The sequence below is a fragment of the Cebus imitator genome, unplaced genomic scaffold (genome assembly GCF_001604975.1).
Source record: "Cebus imitator isolate Cc_AM_T3 unplaced genomic scaffold, Cebus_imitator-1.0 Scaffold68, whole genome shotgun sequence".
Taxonomy (NCBI): Eukaryota; Metazoa; Chordata; class Mammalia; order Primates; family Cebidae; genus Cebus; species Cebus imitator.
In genome coordinates, this window is record NW_016107383.1 from 6,590,886 (window position 1) to 6,614,066 (window position 23,181).

Consider the following 23,181-nt stretch of genomic DNA (forward strand, 5'->3'; position numbering starts at 1 on the left):
ATCCTCAGCTCTTCCAGGAGAACCCTTGGCATTTCCTCCCATTTTTCCAAATAATGTATGTATGTATGCTGCTATTTCTTGATTTACCAGTTTCAGGCATTATCTTAACATCTAACTATGGAAGATAAAAACTTCACTTTCCCAAATAATCTTCACTTTCTCTTTCTGCCTCTTGCAGTGAACTCATGGATTTTGTTTAAATCAGTAGTTAGCTTTAACATTATTATAGTTTTATAAATGTTTGCTGCTGAGCCATGTAATAAATGATAATGATTCCATCTCTCTTTTCTTCTGTAATTCTTTGTTTTCTTATGGTTGATAATCACCTTATTTTTAATTTGCCTGCTCTTCTGTATGGACAAAACTTTGTTATGTTTTTCCAGAGACTCCAACATTTCTTCTGCTCTCCTATCATTAACTTTCGTTGTGTGTTCAGACACATCAATTCTTTTTTATTTCTCTATTAATTTCTTTCCTGGAGTGTTTCATATTTTGCTCGACTGTGGACCTATAGCTTGTTAGACTTGCTAATATCTTGAAGATTTCTCCTTCCACTTTTCTTCTTTCGGAATGTTCTTTTTCCTAGACCCCTTATCCTCCTTTTTCTTGGATTATTCCTTTGTTCAGTTGGTGCACTTCTTCCAGTCACTTTTTTGAGTAAAAGTTGACGGGTCATAAGTTTTTCGAGTTCTTGCATGTCTGAAAATGTAATTACTTCACTAATAAAATTCTAGGTTGAAAATCATTTCCCCTCAGAATTTCAGTGATACTACTTCATTGTCTTCTACTTTGCTGTGTTTCTATTGAGAAGTCAAATACAATTCCTGTTCTTTGTGGTGATCTAATTTTGGTTTACTTGGTTTGTACCCACTTTTTGTCTCCAGAATCTTTATCTCTAGAAGGTTTACTTTGAGTCAGTCATATTGTGTTTTTCTTTCCCCTCTTCCCCACCGGCCCCATTTAATGAACTGTGTACTTGATTGGCCATTTAAATGGAAGAGTTATATCTTGAAATCTGAAATTCTTTTGTCCTTTTAATAATTTTCTTCCTCCCATTCTCTCTCCCCCTGTCTTTGGAGCTCTTGTTAGATACTGACTTTTCTGGACCGAATGCCTGATTTCCTTTCCTAGTTTCATATTATCTTTTCTAGTTTTAGGGGAATATCTTCCATTTTATTTTACAGCTCTTCTATGGAATTTTTCAAATTTGATTTCCTGTGTGCTTAGAGTCATTTTTTGTTCATTGATATTTTTTCTTTATCAAAGCATCCTGTACGTGTTTCATGGGTGCAGTGTCTTCTCATATATCTATGAGAAAATTATAGCAAACTTTGTTTTGTTCTCTACAGTGCTTTTGTTTCTGCTGAACTCTATTTTTTTCTGTTTATTTGCCTTAGTCTCTCTGTTGGATGTTTTTTAGTTTGGGTTTTTCAATGAATAGTGCCCACTTCTTCCCCCAACATTGGAACCAACTGAAAAATAAATATAAGTAACATACAAATTGAGATAAATTATAGATAAAAGTTGTATTGGCCGGGTGCGGTGGCTCACGCCTGTAATCCCAGCACTTTGGGAGGCCGAGGCGGGAGGATCATGAGGTCAGGAGTTCGAGACAATCCTGACCAACATGGTGAAACCCCGTCTCTACTAAAAAATACAAACATTTGCCAGGCGTGGTGGTGTATGCTTGTAGTCCCAGCTACTCGGGAGGCTGAGGCAGAAGAATCATTTGAACCGGGCGGCAGAGGTTGCAGTGAGCCGAGATGGCGCCACTGTGCCCTGGTGTCAGAGCGAGACACCATCTCAAAAATAAAAAAAATAGAAAAATAAAAAGTTGTATTATGGGATATGGCTTTTTAGATCTATGGCCATATTGGCCATCTCATACATACACCCAGCATTGAACTTTGCCACTGAATGGCTGTCAGAGCTAGGTAACTGCAGAGCAATCCTGTGGCAGAAGTCTGCAGAGAACATACATGCTGAAGACTTGCTCACCCAGATGAAAATCAGAGAGGAAGAATCTATCAGAGTGTGGCTTGTTCATGACTAGCTCATTGAGTGATGGGAAAGGAAGAGGGGAGCTGAAAGTATTCACTGAATCAAATCTTTGCACAGGGAAATAAAGAACTGCCTCTCCCCTCAATACCTTTCCTTAAATGTCTGGAGATTCTTTTCTTTCCATCCTATTTTGAAATGGTAGTTTTGTACGCTTACTTCTAACGTAATATCTGTCAAGCTTCACCATAGTATGGCGGAGTGACAATTCAGTATTTTGTTCATGAGCGTCTACCCCTAACTCCACCCCAGTGTTGGTATCTAGAGTTCTTTTCTCTGACAGGATTCAGTTTCACCAAAGGAGAATCCTCTGATATATCCAGTGGGGCATTTGTGGCTGTTAGCTTTCTGGTATTAGGGCTTGGAGTCCAACCTTTCAGTGAATAGATTTTTACTTAACCTCTTAAGTTTTAACCCCAGCCTCAATACTATCTTTTTGTATACCTGATGTTCCATACCAAAAAAAGAGAAAATGCAAGCAGTGTTGCCTGGCTATGAGGGACAGAGGGTTGGATGGGGGAAGGACCTGGAGTTCTAACTGCTTGTGCTACGTCCAGTTCTGTTTCAGACCAGCATCTCACCACCAGCTACCCTGCACTCCTTGGTAATGCTTCTCTGCAGGCAGCCAAGGTGGCTTTTCCTCTGCTCTGCAGACTCAATTACCTCTCTGCTGTCATTTTTGTCTTCCAAAATTTGTTGAAAAATGTCATTATTTATCATTCCTTCTTTTTTTCTCCCTTTTTATATCTTTGTTGTGATTTTAGGTTTTGAGAAGAAGAAACAGAAGTGGCCAAGCTACCGTATTTAACTGAAAGTCTAACAGATTTTATTTCTACGTAAACATGAGCATAAGACCATTTTAATGCTCTGCAGTATATTTCTGAAGACTTTTGTAAACCTGCCTTTATCTCTTATCAACTTTTAGTATTAATGGATTACTTATGTTTATCTCACATAACTGGAAGTTCTCCCATTACCTACAAATAGGATTAAAGTGAAAGCAGGCCTACATTCCTGAAAACAGGAATGTTGATTTGCTGGAGAAATTCACTTGTTTTAATTCGGAGGATATTTTCCACAAAAGAGTAATAGATGAGCTCCAAAGAGGCTTAAAAATAACAGTCAATTATATTGATTTTTCTTTTAGAAAGGAGAAAGTTGGCAAAGCAGCCTGAAACAGTTTCTGTTGCTGAACTAAAAAGCCTGTTAGTACTCACAAGGAAACAGTTTTTAGATTATTTTGATGCTATGATTCCTAAAATGAGTCTAAGAAAGATGAACAAAATAAAAACCTTCAATATATTAAATGGTGAGTTTTTTATTACTTTAAATTTTCGTTCGTGTGTGTGTGTGTGTGTGTGTGTGGCAGCTATGACAGTTATTTATTATTAAAACTTAGAAAATGTATTGGTCAAATCAAAATGTATTTCACGAATTTAAATAATGTTAGAGACTTAAGCATATGCAAGTATGTATATATAGGTGATGAACTGTATTACTGATTATTTAAACATTATAAACTTTCTAGTAACTTTTTTCATTAAATATGTTCAGTGTAATTGTTTTTGGGCAGAGGAAGAAGCATTTTAAGATGATCCCTCTATTTAGTCTTACTAAGTTGCTGGAATGTGTGAATTTCTATTAAGCTACATTTTCACATATGGAAAGGAAAATCTGCATAGTAAATTTGGCAGAGGTAAAGGTACATATGATAAGATGATGCACATTTAACATTCGTTAGGGCAGGAACAGTCAAACTTCACGGAGACAGCTGGAAATCATTTCAATATTTAGTTGTATTTCTTTCTGCTTTCCTGAGTTCTAGTGTTGTGAAGAATTTGAATAACCTTATTTGAGGACACAGGCCGTGGAGCTAAACTGTCAAGGTTCATATCTCACTTTTGTTACTTGCTAGCTAAATGTCTTTAGGCAAAATTATTCAACTCCACCTGTTACCTCCTGTTTAAAATGGGAATAATAATATAGCCCACTTATTAGGATTATTGTGAGGATTAGTAGGGTTACTATGAGGATCAAATGAGTTGATACCTGTAAAACACTTAGAATACAAGTAACAAAAAAGATGTTGTTTGTATTATCATTATTATCACCATTGCATGTCAGTACCCAAGTTAAATAGCATACAGAGTAATCTGAAAGGTGCTAGAGACATTATTAGATTACTTGTAAATGGGGGATGTGTTCAGTAAGTGAGAGACCATGGCTCCATGGTTATAGCATGGGATCTGGAGCAAGACTAGTAGCTTACTTGCAATGTGACCTTGGGCATGTTTTCTGACATCTTTGTGCCTCAGTTTCTTTATCTTTAAATTACAGATGACATAGGTTATTACAAAGATTAAATTGCTTAGACAGTTGCCTGGTATAAAGTAAGTGCTGGTTAAATATAAATTTTGAGGAGAGAACTACTGGTAGGATAGAATAGTCATGAAGGCTGATTAGGAGTCAAGGGAGTCGATGTAGGTCTTGAATGATGCATAAGATGTAGATAGAGAGGAGAAGGTGAGATTTGCCAGGTAGAAGCACCATATTCAGGGTCATGGAGTAAAACAAAAAGGCAAACTGAGATCAAGAAAGAGATTGGCTTACCAGAGGATTTGTACGGGAGACAAGGGTTGAAAGGTAGAAAGGGCTTAAATAATTGCTAGGACTTTTATTTAAGTTTTTAATATAAGTTTAAGGATATACCTCTTAGAGTTACCTATACAAAGAACATTTGACACACTAAGCTGCAGTAGTGCTCATCTTAAAATCTAAAAGGTTTGAGCAAAGGATTGACACAATCTATAGTCAGATTATGTCACTCCTTTGCTCAGACCTTCTTGATTGCTTCTGATTGCACATAGAATGCATCATTCTTCATATGGTTTGTAAAAACCTTAAATGATATCTGACTTTGTGCTTATTCTAGTACCAGTACATTTCTGTTTCCTTTTTACCACAGGAAGTCCTTCCTTTCCTCAGACATGTCACATTTCTTTCTGCCTCAGGAACTTTATAGATGCAGTGTCCTCTGCCTGGAATTCTTTTTTCCCAGCCTTTACCGGATTACCTGATGATAATTCTTCAGATCTTGATTTAAATGTCACTTTCTCAAAGAGGCTTTCCCAGACCTTCCCCAGTTTCAACTGTTTTCTGTTATACTCTCTCCCTGTGATTTTTCTTCATATTATTAGATCACATTTTAAGTTTGTATTTGTTGAACAAATGAAAGAAATTTGAAAGATTTTTAGAACCTGGACTGAAATCTGACAGATGATACATTTGAACATGACTCCTAAGAATGAAATTGTGATTTTTAACATCTTTTGTAGCTTTGAGTTGAATAAATACATCTACATGTAAGTTACATAATGAAAGAAACATTAAGGTCAATTAGATATCATATTTGGACTCATTTGCAAGCATACACATTAGGAGTTACTGGTAATTAATAAAGTTATTTAATCTGCTCATTTTTTGGTAAAAACTCTAGCATGTGTAACAAATGACAAGTCAGTATGTAGAAAATGCCTAATATAACCATTTATTTACACATTGTCACAAAGTTGCTAAAGACTTTGACATGTCAAATGTGATATCTGAATTCATAATACAGTAACTACAGTAACTATCTCCTTTGCATGGGACTATTGGACACATCGACACACTGCATAAACAAGTTTTCCTTTGTAAGATCATTATTTTATTACTTCACACACTTACAAGACATCTTCTGGCATTTATTTATAATTCTTGCTTTATTGATTTACAATATAACATCTCTTTATGACTTGTTCCTATTTAAGCATGTAAGGTTATAATGGCCTCAGTTCATTAACCACTTAGTGTCATCTCTTTTTGTTTGCTGTGATTTTGATTTTATGGGTCAGTTTTTCCTATTCTCCCTATTATGTTGGTTCTATTGTTCTATTTCTGTTTCTCCTATAAAATGATTTTTTTTTTTAAAGAACTGTTCTTGGTTTCTCAGAGAGCCTTTGTGCTTTTTGGCTCTCAGCATAGCCCAGTGTTTTGACTGCCACATAAATGAAATATTGTGTTTTATTTTATTGTAAGAATTGTATTAAATGATTCTACAAAAGACATAACACATATGAATGTTTTCTCACCTATTTCTTAATATTTGGCCTATGTAATTTATTTTTTAGGTTGTACAATTAGTAGTTAATTACATGGTAATATTTAGGAACCATTTAATGTTTACTGTTATTTAAGATTGGTTATATTCTTTTATGAACTCATAGCATGAAGCTGTGCAGAACTGTAAATGATTTTTTTTATACTTTTAGTGGAAAGCCACATGAACATTCAGAAGCATGTTATTTGATTATAAAGCTTATTACTCTTTAAAATAGTATTTTACCACCTTTACTAAAAAATGGGAAGTGTTGTATTTGGATGATGTTTAGAGAGGGCAATTCAATATAGGTATTGAAAATATTGTAAACTATTCAAGGTTAAATAGTTTAATAAGTAGAAGGAAAGATAAGATACAGTTTGCATTCATTTTCATTTATGTTTCTTGTTTAAAAATTCCTTACCAGGCTGGGCATGGTGGCTCACGCCTATAATCCCAGCACTTTGGGAGGCCAAGGTGGATGGATCACTTGACGTCAGAAGTTCGAGACCAGCCTGGCCAACATGGCAAAACCTTGTCTCTACTAAAAATACAAAAATTAGCTGGTCATGGTGGCACATATCTGTAATCCCAGGAGAACTGCTTGAACCCAGGAGGCAGAGGTTGTAGTGAGCCGGGATCATGCCGCTGCTCTCCAGCCTGGGCGACAGAGTGAGACTCTTGTATCTGGGAAAAATAAATAAATAAATAAAATTTCTTTACCAAATCATTATTTTCTAAGACCTCTCAAAAATATAAAATGAGTACATTTGTTCGAATGTTGATAGTCAAATAGCTAATGTTCAATAATTTTCAATCAGTTTATTAAAACGTGTCTAAAACATTTCTAAAACCAGATAGTTTTGCAATCCAAAAAGTAGCACAGTTAGTAATTTTGCCAGTGTTAAAACAGTTTGAATATATTAATACTATTAATAATAATTTCTAATAAGAATAGAAACTGTCCCTTTAGGTTTTTGTTGAAAATCCCAATATCATCAGCAATCTCAATATTAGTTTACTACAGCATGTTGTCTAGAAAGATAAAAACACTTTTACACATAATATTTTATTTGTAGAAAACAACATTGAATGTTAGTGATTCAAAGGTGTGTATGTTTAAAGATCTTGGCTTCTCAGAGAGAATATCGGAACATGATAACTTATTTATTATCTTCTTATTGTAGCTTTGAGAACAAGGTAATCTCTTTTATTAAAAGATGTAATTTTTTGTCTACTTGTGCTACTTCCTATTTTAGTATGAAAATCACACAGAATATCCAATATATTCTCTACAGAGTTGCCTTCTTTTCATTTCAAACTGTTTTCCACATATTAAAACTCAAAGTCATGAAAATTATAAAAAATAGAACTGTTTTCACCCAAAACAGCAAAGTTATGTTTTTATTCCATAGGAGTCCTAAATAATGCTAATTCAATTTTGTGGATTCTAGCTTGTAACTTCTATTATGCGGTGATATTTTATTTTTATTTCCAACAAACATTTCTATGGCGTTTTGCACAGGTTAGGCCATCAGAGAGGTCTTTAATAAATGCCTAAGGTAAGTATGCCTTTATAGACACAGACACACACGTATGTATGTGTCTATAAATACACATTTTTATTAGCAAAATTCAGGATGTTAATACTTTTCAGACTTATGTGTACTTCTTTCCTTTTAGATTTTAGTCCAGTGGAACCTAATTCCTCAAGTCAAACAGAAACCAATCCTCTGGAATGGCCAGAAAGGCATGTTCTTCAAAATTTGGAAACTTTTGAAAAAGCTAAGCAAAAAATGAGGTAATATTTGAATCTGTAGTAAAGCATGTGATAGCTCAGTAGTTTTAGTGAACTCTTTTTTAAAATAAATTATGTTTATGAGATATAAGCAGTTTATAGTTTTATTATAAAAGAAATACTTACTGTAAATAGTTAATCAGTACAGTAATATATTAATTAAAAAGGGAAAGAAATGCTTATCTTTGTCTGACCTGCACTTGTACCTTCTAGGCCTGTGTAATCACAGTGAACATTTTGGTGTATAGCCTTCCAGACCGTAGCCCATACACATAAAATAGTATATGAAGATATAAGAAAATCTTACTACAAGAACATGTAAAACCAAGTAGAAGTACTCGCCTCATTTGAACCACTTTGATCTCTTCCTATTTTACATTCAAATATGTTTATATAGCACCTATTATTGAACTGTAGGAGGTGGAATTTTTGTTTTGCTTTGTTTTTGTTATTTTTGTTTGGTACATAGTAGGTCCTCAATACATAACTGTTGAATGATGGAATAAAAGAGAAGTTAAGGTTTCTTACATTACTTTTCCCTCAGACATTACAAATCACATTTTTAGTTTTAGCTCCTCCATGGATAGTATTTTAATACTTGCTATAACTTTGTTTCATACACATGAAACAGACATTTACGGAGTACCAGCTATGTGTTGGGCGCTGGGAAGATGAGGAAGAGCAAGCTGTGCACTGCCCTCTAGAGCTTAACCTTTTAATGAGAGAAGCAATCGAAACAAGTAACCAGACAAGTAAATACAGTAATTGTAAATTACTCTGTGTGTAGTGAATGAAATAAAAAGACTAGGGGAGAATAATTTTATTTGTTGTGGGGAAGCAAGTAGCAGTACTCACTTAAATGAGGTGGATGGTCAGGGGGACCTCTTAGAGGAGGTTACATTTGAGCTGAGACCTAATGAATAAATGGGTGAAGTACATTCAGTCACACAGGACCAAATATGTCCTCCTGCAGAGTTTGGATTTCATTGTAAGTGCATTGGTGGAAAGATTTCATATGAAAGAGTGATGGAATATGATTTTGTGAAAATTTTGCTTTCTTGCGGCAAATAAATGGCTGGAGGGACAGATTAGAGGAGAAAGATCAGTTAGGTGGCCTTTTCTGTAAGCTAAATGAGAGATGATGGCGATCTCAAATTAGAGCAGTAGCAGTGGGAACAAATTTGGGTGATATGTTGGTGGTAAGCTAGTGAAGAGCTTCTTATGATGCATTAGATGTGAAAGAGAAGGAGAGAAAACATTGAAGTTCATTTAGATTTCTGGCTTCAATCAAGTGAGTGGTGTTCTTCTGGGATAGATGGGTGGAAATGGGGTGAGACAGTTTTGGGGAAAAAAAATCAAGAATGCTTCTTTAGGGATGATATGTTTGATCTATGAATTATCCAAGTGGAAATAACAAGTGGACTGTGGGAATATCGAACTCAATTTGGAGTTATCATCAGTAGGGGTTTCCAAACATGATGGTTGATGAGTCACATGGTGAGACCATGAGGAGAAAAGAAATGGAGGATAAGACCACTCCTTGAGAATCCCTGGTGTTTGACGAAGACAAGAAAGAAGAGTGAGAAAAGAACAGGATACCCACCAGTGAACCTCAATTTCTTGCCTACCAGTTTTAAATGATATCTTATAACTTCCCACTGGGAAAGATGAGTAATTAACACCCCTATTTTTCTTCCCTTCTTATCTTCTATCTCTAAACCTTATGCAATAGACAGTTCTTAATTTTATTTTTCTTCTCTCTGAGTTCCTACTCTAATTTGACCAACTCTACCTGCATATTTGTTACCCTGGTATTTCTTTTGATTATATTTTAGATTAGTTCTGTATTTTCTTGGATTTCATGTCTTAAAGAGAAGTCTGATGCCAGATCGATTTTTATTCCTTAATAGGTATTTTATTTTGTCTCTAAAACTTTTGCAATTTTCTGTTTTCCTTAATGTTTAGAAATTACAAGAGGCCATGGTATGAGAGGTTTTAGATTCAAGTCTTTTGTCCTTTTTGACTCTGAGACATATCTTATTATTTCTTCAATACTAGTCTTCCCTTCATTTTCTTTTCTCTCTGAAATACCTGTTTTAATTAATATAAAACTTTCTGGATTTTTTTTAATTTGATTTTTTTCTTAATACTCTTTAACTTTTCTGCTGTATGTTCTGGGGTATTTCCTTTACCTTTGTTTTCATCTTTTCTGTTAAAAATTTTAATAGTCATATTTTAAATTTCTAATAATTTTCTCTTGTTCTGCCATATTTTTTCTAGCAATTATTCTTTTATTAATAATGAGACTTGAGGTGATACTGTAAGGATATTAATTAGAATTTTCTTTAAACTTGTTTTATCTGTTTCTTGAATTGCCTTATTTTCATTTGCAGCTGTTTTATTTGTTCTTCTGGTGTTTTTCTCTTATGTATAATTTTTCTCCAGTGTCTGGTGGTCCTTGATTTTCTGTTTATAACTAAGAATTTAGGGCCATGTTGCTTTCTATAGGTAGTTGGCATGTATTTTTTTTTCCCATATGTGTAGTCCTATTCCCCACGTCTCTCACTTATATTAATGTTAGAAGAAGTGAGATCTGGGGTGGAGCATGTTTGCTAGGCTTCACGTTAGGGCATACTTTAGGGTATCAGCAGGCAAGAAGCATTGGTGCTTCACCCAGCACTAAATTGCGGGGAGCTTTATTCTGGGCCATCACCACTGACACTGAGAAAGGAACATGGTTCTGTACCTTTACAAATTAAAATCATTGTATAGCTCCTACCCTGATAGAGTATGAAGTCCAGAGAAAATGTGTGTGTTTTGTTGACTATTTTTATTAGATTAACATTTTCCGTTTAAAAACAAAGGAATAGGAAAAGGAAAGAGGCACTGTCAGTATATTATTGATCTTTAATGTATAGAAATATGTTTAAAACTATAATGTCAACATTTTAATCATGTAAATATCAGTAAAAATGCTTAATTTCAGTGATAATCAGGAAACAGTTGGATTAACAAAGTTGGGAAATCAATTTTCTGTGCAGATATTGAAATATTTTATTTATGCTATGGTGATCTGTGATTCAGTGCATAGTGAAACCTCTAACTAGAAACATCTAACTGAAGCTACGTTGTTTTTCACTTTCCAGTATTTAAAACTTTCTGTGAGTTTTTCTTATTTACAGAGTGATAGAGTAGAAATAGTAACTAATTTGGAGTTAGTCTAGTTCTATCATTTTAAATAGCTGTATCACCCTGGGTCTGCAATATAACCTTTTGTATATTTTCATCTTTATTTGAAAAGTAGGAATAATGATTGCTTTTTAAGTTTGGCATGCTGATTTTCACTTTACAAAGTACTTATTTTTAGTTATTTTTTCATTTTGAGATAAGACCTATTCCATCTTTTTCAAAGGAATTTTTGAGGATTAAGAATATATTATATGTAAAGTAGTTTGAAAAATACAAAGTCCCGCATGTATTTCAGGTATATAATAATGATTCAGTGCTTATTCATAATGTCATAATCATGGCTACAAGAGACTTTGGGGAGATTTCCGAGTATTGTCTCATTTCATGGTTGTGTTTCAAGTAATCTTTCAAGTTCATGGAAAATTGGAACATTCAGTCTCTTCCATCAAAAATTTAAAGTACTGTGGGATTTCAGAACATATAAGAGAATTAAGCTTTACATTATATAGAATTGATAACTTCACACCACTGAATAATAGGCCATCATTCATAGATAATGTAATTATATTTATTTTAAGTAGTTAAAATACTACTTGTTGACATGATAACTGCAAGTTTTATTGTGACCTAAAGATTTTTAAAAATATAGTTAGAAACTAAATGATTTGCTAATATTTTACTTTATTGTCTTTTCTAAATGTTTAATTCTCCAGTGTTCTTGGTATATTTTTCTCGTTTCTGCTCATATCCCCTTTTCCTGACTACGGTGAATTCAAATTTACTTTTTTCTTTTTGACTCTGACTTTTCTCTGTATTGAATCCACTTTTAATAAATCTGCATAACATTATTTTCCCAGAACTGGTTCATTACCTCATTCATCTGAACAGTTGCTCGGCCACAAAGAGGTTCCTCGGGACTCAATCACATTATTGGATGCTAAAGAATTGCTGAAGTACTTTACCTCAGATGGATTACCCGTTGGAGATCTTCAACCTTTACCGATTCAAAAGGGGTAGGTTAGAAACTTATAATTTCCAATTAACTTTTTAAGAATTACTTTGAAATAAAATCGTGTCTCATTTCCTTAGTTATTGATGCCCTATACTACTCAGGGAAAATTTATAAGTTTGATGTCAATGTTTGTCTGTTGGCCTTAATCTTCACTTTTTATGGTACCCAAATATCCTACAGTTTTGTGGCATTGAAAATAAGAGAAACAGGAATAAGAAAAGCAAACTCAGCATATTCCCTCTAGAAGTCAGTGGCTTCTATTTGGTATGCAAAGGACAATACTTTCTAATAAAAAATTTGAATTTGACTTACAAATTTTTTTTTTAATTCTCTTTTCTGTGTTACTCTAGTTTTGATACTGGCCACTACTTGGCATGAGCATCGCCAGGCATGCCTAATAGTAGCAAAAAGCATAGCCCTTCAACTGAAGAACAGGAAAGTATAATAAAAATGCTTTTGAACTATGACATTGCCAAGTAAGAATTCAGTGTCTCAGTGAATAATTTACAACTAATTTGACTTCCAAGACAATTTCCACTAAGTTACTAGTTAATAAATGCTGCATATTGCTGGCATTGACAAAATTGCCCATAAAATTGTGACATCAAATACTTGTGAGAGCAGAATAATTTACTTATTACTCCAATGTCTTTTTAATTGTTAATTCATTATTTTGAAAACCTTCCAAAAGACCTTAAAAATTGTAGCTCACTTTGATCACTTTTATGAGCTTGATTTGAATTACACTGTGATACATATTGACTTTAAAGGTGAATTTCAGAAAGGAGTTATTCAAAGGCAGCTATATCTCAGAAATATTTCTGGAACATTGTTGCCTTTATGTGCATGTTCAAGAGCAACTTTGAAAACCTGAGAGTCTTAATGACATAATGCTTTTATTGACATAAAATTTATATAATTTTGGAGTAATTTTTTTTCTCATAACTTGGAAAGATTGATAATCTTTTGTTGTGGGAATCGAGAAAGTAAAGAAGTATATGTTTTCATCTATTTGGTTATTGGACTACTGTCCTTTTAAATCATTAAGCAGAAACTGACAGTCAGTTTGCCAAAACTGAATTATGTAAGTTGTACTGTTTTTGACAGAATGTCTTTCTAGGTGCATTGTAGAAGAGGTAAAGTTAGTTCTTTCTGGAAACTAGTTGTAGGTGATTTATTTAGGAAAATTTGATGTGATTCTTCAACGTTAGTAAAGAACTGCATTGCTATCAAATGTATCTCCTGTTAGCATTAGAGCTGAAGGATGAGTTTTCATGACTTGCATAAGAAGCCATCCAAAATCCTGTGTTAAACAGAGTACAAACATGACTCCTATGTATATACCAAGGAAATAATGAACACTGACAAAACACGTATTCATCAAAATGTTTATTTTAGAAAGAGCAAGTTGTGAGTGAAATTACACAAAAATAGGTTAAGTTGCCAGGGGCGACTGATATGAGAAATGAGAGACAGCATAGTAAAGGAAAGAAGTGAACTGCTACTTAAAGATTTCCATTTTACAAAATTATTTATTTTAATAATCATTGAAATACTGGGGCTATTGTAATTTACTAGTGTTACCTTTTGTGGAATATTTTAAATGGAAGCATTTGAATGTAACGTCTGTTTTTTAGGATTCATTAGTTGGCATGAATCTTGCATTTTAATGTAATGATTTCAAATGCTTATCATAGTATCCTAGATAATTTTCAGTGGCAAGACAGTTTTTGTTACCATAGGTGGGAAAATGTGATAGCAAATTTATTCTTAGTACTCTACTATTTACTTGCCATTCTACATATTATTTCCAACTCTTCTGAACTCAAGCCCCTGGTATTTCATTTTACCTATTAACTATTTAAAAACCACTGTTGCATAATTTCCCCATTCCATCTAACAAGCTTCAGGACCATGATTCATTATATTACAACAGTGGTTTCCTTTCCTTCAGAGAAGAATGACCCCTATCAGAATAACCCAAAGAGCTTAATCTAATTGCAGTGACCTCTTCTTTTCCAGATTTTGATATATCTCTGTAGTTCTAGGTGTGGAAAGGCTGGAGCATGAATATTTTATGTAAACTTGACGTGATTAGTTCTAACATGCCAGTTGATTGAAAACCTACTTCAGAAAAAGACTGAAATCAGCAGTTAGCCTCTATATCCTCTGATAGTTAAAAAGTTGCTGACTCTTAAAGTAGGTGTCAATGACTACATTCTCAGGCAAAGAAAGATCTGAGTCCCACATGTGTTATAGCAGGAAGTAAATTATTTTATCTTTACCAAATATTCAAGTTGACTTTAATTATTCCCTTGAAAAAAAAGGATTAACTAAATGCCTAAACATTAGTTTATTCTACCAAGGAAAAAACATTTTTTAGAAATAATGCTGCTTCTTGGCTGGGTGTGGTGGCTCATGCCTGTAATCCCAACACTTTGGGAGGCCGAGGCTGGCAGATCACTTGAGGTCAGGAATTTGAGACCAGCCTGGCCAATATGGTGAAACCCTGTTTCTACTAAAAATGCAAAAATTAGCCGGGCAGGGTAGCAGGTGCCTGTAATCCCAGCTACTCAGGAGGCTGAGGCAGGAGAATTGCTTGAACCAGGGAGGCAGAAGTTGCAGTGAGCTGAGATCACGCCACTGCATGCCAGCCTGGGCAACAGGGTGAGGCTCCATCTCAAAAAAAAAAAAAAAAAGAAAATAAATAATACTGCTTCTTGAATTGCCATCATAAATCATATTCCATTTGTGTTTTACCCATTTCTCAGAATAGTTTTGTGCAATAAATAACATCATAACTTACTTGAGGTGCAGAAAATGTAAGTGACGAAAGCCAAGGCCTAACCTTGCTTCATTTCCTTCTTATACTTTCTGATGTTGCTTAACCTTTATCCCACATAAAATTCAACTGTAGATGAAAAAGTCAGATTTGTTTTATTAGGTACTTTCTTTAACTTTCTCTTTGTCACGAAATAAACTTTGAATACAAATGAAAAACTTTTTGTTTCAGGGAAAAGACTTTTATTCTGACACCAGAACTCAGTCCTGGGAAACTTCAGGCCTTACCTTTTGAGAAAGCCTCAGGATGTCATTATCATGGAATTGAGTAAGTTTTTATTTATACTTTACTATTCTGTATATTGTTGACACAGCCTCAGTTGTGTGAAGAGTGACTTTAATATAATGATATAAATTGAGACAGAGGCCAAAAGAGTATGTCAAAAACCTCAAAAAGCAGAGCATTGCATACAAAAATAATTTGTCTTCTGTTGAAGAAGTTATTTGATGATTAATCAGTTCAACAGCATTTAAACACCCTATTATGAATTACTAGATATTTTTTATATCAAAATTGTTTTGGCCCCTATGTTATAAATATATATTTACACTATGGGTCACATTAATGTTTTCCTGGTCACCAATTACATTATAGTTGCTCAGAAATTGTTAGATAGGGCCCAGCATTTCAATACTAGATATTTTTCTGAGAGAAAGACTTACACAAGTATGCACATAATAGTTTAATTCTCAATATCCCCAAACTGGAAAGAGCCTAGGAATATATCAATAGGAAAATAGATAAATAATCTATGGTATATTTATATAAAGCAATACTATTTAATTATAACAAGGAAGGAAAGATTGATACATGAAACAACATTAAATATCTGTCTGTGTGGAAAAGCAGTTGAAATAAGAATTTGAGGCCAGGCACTGTGGCTAATGCCTGTAATCTCAGCACTTTGGGAAGCCAAGGCAGGTGGATTGCTTGAGCCCAGGAGTTTGAGACCAGCTTGGGCAACATAGTGAAACCCCATCTCTACAAAAAAGTACAAAAATTAGCTGGGCATAGTGACTTGCATGTGTAGTCCTAGCTACTCAGGATGCTGAGGCAGGAGGATCGATTGATATTGGGAGGTTAAGGTTGCAGCAAGCCATGATCATGCCATTGCACGCCAGCCAGGTGACAGAATGAGACCTTGTCCCAAAATAAAAAAAGAATTTGAGAACTTTGAAATGAGCAATATGAAGTGTAACATTCAGTAATGAATTATTTCTAAAAGAAGTCCTGTATGAAATGCTAATTTGAATCTAAATGGCAACATAAGAATTTTAAATTGTTTTGTGAACAACGGAGAGGTAACTCAGAGATAACTATTGAATTATAAAAAGCTAAAAAAGGCCACCTGATCCATCTTTTTATTTCTGGTATTTGATTAAAGGACTCCTTGTTTGAGAGGATTATTGTTCTCCCTTTAACATAAAAAGGGTAGAGATGTTTCCCAAATAGCCTTAAATTTAGCTGAAGCTTTTACTTAAACTATATTTTTAGCCATACACCCTTTTGGGCATTGATTACAAAATTTTACGTTTCTCTCACTTTTTTACCCAGACTGTAGTGCAGTGGCACAATCTTGGCTCAGTGCAACCTCCATCTCCCAGGTTCAAGTGATTCTCATGCCTCAGGCTTCCAAGTAGCTGGGATTACAGGCATGCACCACCATGCCTGGCTAATTTTTGTATTTTTGGTAGAGACAGGGTTTAGCCATGTTGGCTAGGTAGTCTTGAACTCCTAGCTTCAAGTGATCTACCTGCCTCGGCTCCACAAAGTGCTGGGAACAGGCGTGAGCCACGGCACCCAGCCCAAAATTTTACTTTTCATTTATACTAGGTTTATTAAATTTAAATGGGAACATCTTGTTCTACTATGTAAATATTTCATTAATAGGATTTAGTTTTATGTCCCCCCCTTTTGATTTCATTAAAAACCTAGAAATTAAACATTACAGAAAACTTAGAATGAAAATCAATTCCTTTCCTTATTACTACCTACCTACAGCCCCAGCTTTTAGAAAAAATATATATATATATTTATTTGTTTGGTTTAGTTTACCTGGTAACTATCTCTTATTTTAAAAAATATCCTTCTGTCAATATTTTTAAGTGTCTCAATATAAAATATTGATTCTGAAAAACGATTTGATTCTTCTTCTTAATTTGAGCTCTCTGCTATTTACTTTCATGTTTTTAAATGTGTATAGTTAAACTTCTCTTGCTTATTCCATTAGCTATACAGTAATAGCTCCCCCACTTAGTTTGATAAAAATTTTAGGGCCTTCTAATCTATTAAAGGAATCTAATTAAAAATTTTAGGTATTTTGCATTTAATTTGAATGTGAAAATTGAAACCAGTAAACAGTGTTTATGTTACTATTATGAAAAATAGTGTTCACTGTTGAGAAAATGTACTAGTATTAACATTTGCTTAGCTACATGGCCAGAAGACCCCAGGACACATCTGTTTTTCACCTCTTCGATCCTATAAACACACTGAAACACTGATTTGAATAAAATAAGCTACAATAATTACATTTGAATTGCTGGCTAAAGTGTCTATCATATAATCCTATTTAGATTATTTTTCCAAAATTTTAATTTTATTTTATTTATTGTGAGTCTCTATCTCTCTACCCTTTTTTTCCTGCTGTTTTTAATTTACTATGGAAAAATTTTAATAATGCATACAAATTTATAAAATTTATCAAGGATATGTTCTTCATGATTATTTATCAAAATATTAAATTAAGACTTATTTGAGTACTGTGTCCTGATGGGCTTAAATCTACACAGAGTTTTATTAACTTATACACATATAATGTTATGAAATTCTGATTCACTATAAAAATTAATTCTCTACTACCTACCTACTCCCATAAACAAATAAACAAATCTATCTGTGACTCACTTGTCTTTCCTGTAAATTTATGCTCATTAAACTGAGGATATTGAGACTGAGCTGACAAAGTTGTAGGAGGTGAGCACCATGAATTCAGAAACATGTTTTTTTCAAGAAGATTTGGGTGTATAGTGTGAGAGCCTATTTATGTTCAACATAGATTATGGAGTAGAAACAAATTCAAGTAACATTTTAAAGTAAATATGAAACTACAAAGAAAGTTCTCTTCTTACGTTGTTGTGGGCCCTTAGAACTCTGGACCTCTTTCTCTGATAAAAAGGAATATTTGGAAAAGATATATTAATTGCATGGCAGCAAAACAATGTTTCTTAAGGCAAATGAAATATAACCACTGTTGGCTTGTTTGTTTTTTCACTTATTTACCCTATTCTGGAATTTAAGAGGCCATTAATTGTGAAATGCACTGTTTTATTAAGCAGCAAATTAAACTCTGCTATCATGCTCTGACAATCATTCGATCACACCAGCCTCTCATTGCTCTGAAATTTCCTTCATCTATTCTAAGAGATTTGGCAGTTTCTCCTTCCTTCGTTGGTATAGGCAGTATTTTGTCTATTTCGTATTTACAAAACAAAAACAGCTTCACTGTCTTATGGGGTTTTTTCTTTGTTAGGACCCATAAAGCATTTGCTTATTGTTTTATAAGAAAATATGGAATTGCAGTCATTCAGCCAGCAATGCATTTTTACTTCACTAATGTCAAGTATACACCCTGCCTCTCTGTTTCTTTTATCTAATTTACAAAGTAATTTTTTTTTCCAATGGCAAATCACAGTATAATCATTTTAAAGACATTTTAAATGGCAATTAACATCAACATGTACAGGGTGCATAATTCAGTTGAAGCTATGACATTATGAACAGCTGTGATCAAGAGATTTTAAAACTGGAAGAAAATAATCTGCATCTTAGAAATAAAATCTTAAGGTAGAAAGAAATATTCATCTTAGAATCAAAATATGAATCGTTTCTCTCAAAAATTTTCTGTATTCAAGCTCGTCAGGCATTATATTTTCTCTTGCGTGAACTCTTGAAATTCATGCTTCTAATTTTACTCCAGATTCTACCAATTACCTATGATAGAAGTAGGACTCATCATTTGCTTCTGATTTTTAATGAAATATATTTATTAAACAACAGAATAGAGAAAAAATATCAGCTAGAGAGATGCCAGAGACCTAGGTTCTACTCCCTGCTCTGCCACCAACTCACATTCAGATTTAGAGTTCAGTTTTGTCACCTGTTAAATTAGACTGTCAGAGTAGATCAGAGATTTTTCAGTCCTAGCTATACTTTAGAATCATCTAGGTAGGCTTTTTAAAAAGTATATGTTTTTAAGGCATATAATAAGATGATTTGATATATGTATGCATAGTGAAATGATCGCTGTAGCCAATCCAATTAACATACCCGGTATCTCACATAGTTACCTCTTGTTTTGCATGCCAAGAGCACCTAAAGCCTACTCTCTCAGCAAATTTTCAATATACGGTACATATTGTTAACTATAGTCCTTATACTGTGTATTAGATTTCTAGATTTATTCGTCCTACATAACTCTGTAACTTTATACCCTTTAATCTACAGCTTCCCATAACCTTCCCCACCCTATAACCACTATTCTACTCTGTTTCTATGGATTTAAGTAGTTTTTGTTTGTTTTGTTTTTTAGAGTCACCCAGGCAGATTTTTAAAACTGTCAATAACTAGGTATTTCCCTAGACCAATTAAATCAGAAACACTGAGCATGTAGTACTTCTTAAAAGCTCTTCAAATTGTTCCAATGCTCAGCCATGTGTTGAACACTGAGTAAGATGATTCTTGCACTTTGCACAGAGAGAAATACTAAAATGGTTAAAGTCAGGCTCTGAAGTCACCAATCTGGGTTTGCATTCTGGCTGTGCTACGTATTATCAGCATACTGCCAACTTTACTGTGATAGAAAATAAGACGATAACAATAATAGTAACATGCATTTCTTGACTGTTCTGCTTGCGTATTTCAGGAACCGATTCGAAGTGTTTATGTGTACAATTCAAAGAATTGTCACATTAGCTTTTTCAGATAAGTACTATAATTCTCATTTTGCAGATGAAGCAACAGAATCATAGATAAAGTTAAGTAATTTGGCCAAGTTCACACAGTAATCAGTACAGGAGCCTGGATTTAAATCCGGAGTCTGACTCCGTAAGTCTGTAGCAGATACGTAAGTGTCACAAGGGAAAGTTATGGTTCTTAAAACCTCCATCAGGCAATCAGGATGTTCAGGAAATGATATACTCCTTGGGAATTGAACTAAAAGCTTTTGGATAAAAAAATCTGATTTTAGGCAGTATCTTAGAATTTTACAGGTAAAAATGGCAGCTAACAGAGAAAGGTTTTCATTTATACAGTGCTACCATCACATATGTGAAGCCATTTGTGTTTTCTTAATGCAATTGTAGAAAGGGGAGAAATTGAAGTTTTCCAAGGTCACACAGCTCCTAGGTGATCTTCTTGATATGCTTGTTTGTTGTACTTAACAACCGAGGTTTCTTTGAATCCAGAAGCGTTCTCTAGGCTAACATTTCATTGATTCCTTGAGTCAGGTTCAGCTAGAAACCAGATGCACAGACAGCTGAAGTGTTTGAAGGAAAATTTGTCAGTCAGTTAATAAGGTGGGAACTGAGTTTCAAAGAAAAAATTCAAAATGTTCTAAGCTGTTTGGTGAGCCAGTTTAGAAGGCCTTTATACCCTTTTAATCTTTGTGTTGAGAATAAACTTGCCCTTTCTAACAGAAGTCAGCATTTCATGTTGTCATATATCAGCCATGCTGAGAAATCAGAGGTTGGTAGAGTTTTAAAAAGTATTAAAACAGCAACTGTATTATTTTGAAAATAAGCTAAAGGATTAACTTAATCTGTTGCCCTGAAACACAAGTCAAAGAGAAATCAGATTGTACTTCACATTTTTTAATCTTTTGCGATGTCATATAGCAAACTAGAAGAAAACTGACCTTGGGAGGGAAATAGTCCAGTCACTCAACCTTCCAGTGATTATTAGGAAATTAAACAAGATCTCTTAAAGTAAATGTCCTGCTATTTTCTAATTAAAGGGCAAAAGTCTATTGCTCTCATGGAGGTTTACATTTTAATGCTCTTTCACTCATTTTAGATATTGCTTGGATGACCGAAAAGCTTTGGAAAGAGATGGAGGATTTTCTGAACTTCAATCTCGTCTTATTCGTTATGAAACTCAAACTACCTGCACCAGAGAAAGTTATCCAGTACCTACTGTGTTGAGCCCTCTTCCATCTCCTGCAGTTTTGTCAGAGCCTGGAAGTGTCCCTGATGGAGAACTTTTACAAAGTGAACTTCGAACTGAAGTATCCCGATTGAAACGGAGATCTAAAGATCTGAATTGCCTTTATCCCAGAAAAAGGTGATGTATTAAATGAACATAAATAGTATCTGGACAGAAAGTAATTTAGTCTCTAGACGATTTTTATTTTATTTTATATTAGTCTTTCAGATTAATTTCTTTATGGCAGAAAGTTTATTATGAGCAGTTGATGACTTTGCTTGTAAGTTATAAAAAGAAATGACTTGGGGGAAAAACACAGTTTCCTGCTTTATATGCTAATATACAGTCCATTAGCACAGTGGATTGTAAAGTTTTTAAGCCATGGAAGAGTGAAGATTTCACCCCATAGATTAAGCTCCTGAGCTGCTCTGTTGAAGAGACTATTCGCGGGTGGGAATTCTCCTGTTAGCTCGTCCTTCCCTTTCCCCTCAGTCTCCTCCTGCATTGGTCCTTTGAGCAAGAAATTCCATAAGGTACCATTTTTAAAACACCTGTTGCATATAAAATATAGCTTTAAACTCTACATAGTGATATATTATGTGAAACTTTCCTGGATACGTTTTTTTGCTAACTAAATAGAATGTCCAAATACTTGATCAGAAGTTAGAAGTTCATATAGTGAACACTAATTTCTATTGAATTTATGTTATCTTTAGAACCTTTGTCAATTTTGGGTTCTTGGCATCTAAAGCAGGACTTTAATTCTTACTCTATTTAAACCTTGCAAAAAGTATGAACCATATGAAAATAAAACTTTTAGTTTTTTTTGAATAGTTAAAAAAATCAGAATACTCTTCTCCTGATATGGAAAGACACAGTCATTTCTCTGAGGACTTTATAAAGTCATGGCACTTTTTATACCTGATAAAACTGAAACAGTAACATTTTGGGTACTATATTTATAGCCGTGTTTCTTATTTCTGACTTGCGGCTAATAACATTTTTGTTCCTAAAAGGAAACTACACTGTGATCTCTGGGTCAGCAGAATTGAGGCCTATAAGACCCTGTCTTGTAAAGGGAAAAATTTGGGTCTTGTCGGAAGCAAATGTGAGGGTTTTAGGAAGATTGAAGTATGAGCCAATTTTATAGTTTATTTGTATTTGTTTTAACACTATTATTTATTTTGCAAGGCAGTTCCATGGGCATAATAAGATACAGGTTGTGGTGTCTCTGTTCAAATTATCTTAACAGAAAAGCATAAGTATTAACAGGTTAGTATTAAATCTGTAAATAGCAGCACTCTCAGCATGCAGAGCTGATTTATTTGATAAATTGTAAATTGGAGAGCTAGGGGAGAGTACAGCAATATTGTTTGTTGCTTTCTCTATTAGCCAAAATCCTACTGACTATTCATTTTACTTTCTATGTGTTAGTTACTCATCTAAAGAACTAAGGAACAACTTTATAATATGATGTTGATTATTGACTTAAGGCAGTAACAACAATAAATTTGTTTGCTTTTCTTGAATTTATATTGTAATGGATATAGTTGTAACGTTTAAGACAGAAAATGGACTTTGATGTTGATTCACTTAATCTGCATTCTTCGTTTTTCCCCCTACCGTAGACTTATGAAATCTGAAAGTTCAGAGTCTCTTCTTTCTCAAACAAGTGGCAATAGTAATCACCATCGTCATCACGTGACATCCAGAAAGCCACAAACAAAGCGATCCTTACCAATGACTTGTCCATTGGTTCCAGTTCCCAGCTGTGAAACTCCAAAACTTGCTACAAAGACCAGTTCGGGTCAAAAAAGTATGCATGAATCAAAAATGTCAAGGCAAATTAAGGAGTCAAGATCACAGAAACACACACGGGTAAAGATTTATTTACCAATTTTCTTAGTTTTACATGGAAAGACTTTTAAAATTTGATTACTTTA

The 23,181-nt window shown here is 34.0% G+C and overlaps 1 protein-coding gene across 3 annotated transcripts in view; it reads left to right on the plus strand.

Annotated features, from left to right (window-relative positions):
* Positions 1 to 23,181, plus strand: part of LOC108305938 (MDM2 binding protein) — a 74,054-nt gene that overhangs the window by 45,179 nt on the left and 5,694 nt on the right. For all 3 annotated transcript variants that reach the window (XM_017530709.2, XM_037739318.1, XM_017530710.2), the window contains 6 exons: positions 3,206 to 3,367; positions 7,880 to 7,997; positions 12,041 to 12,196; positions 15,209 to 15,304; positions 21,110 to 21,376; positions 22,867 to 23,116. In XM_017530709.2, the coding sequence (XP_017386198.1) occupies positions 3,206 to 3,367; positions 7,880 to 7,997; positions 12,041 to 12,196; positions 15,209 to 15,304; positions 21,110 to 21,376; positions 22,867 to 23,116 (1,049 nt within the window). The remainder of the gene's footprint in view (positions 1 to 3,205; positions 3,368 to 7,879; positions 7,998 to 12,040; positions 12,197 to 15,208; positions 15,305 to 21,109; positions 21,377 to 22,866; positions 23,117 to 23,181) is intronic.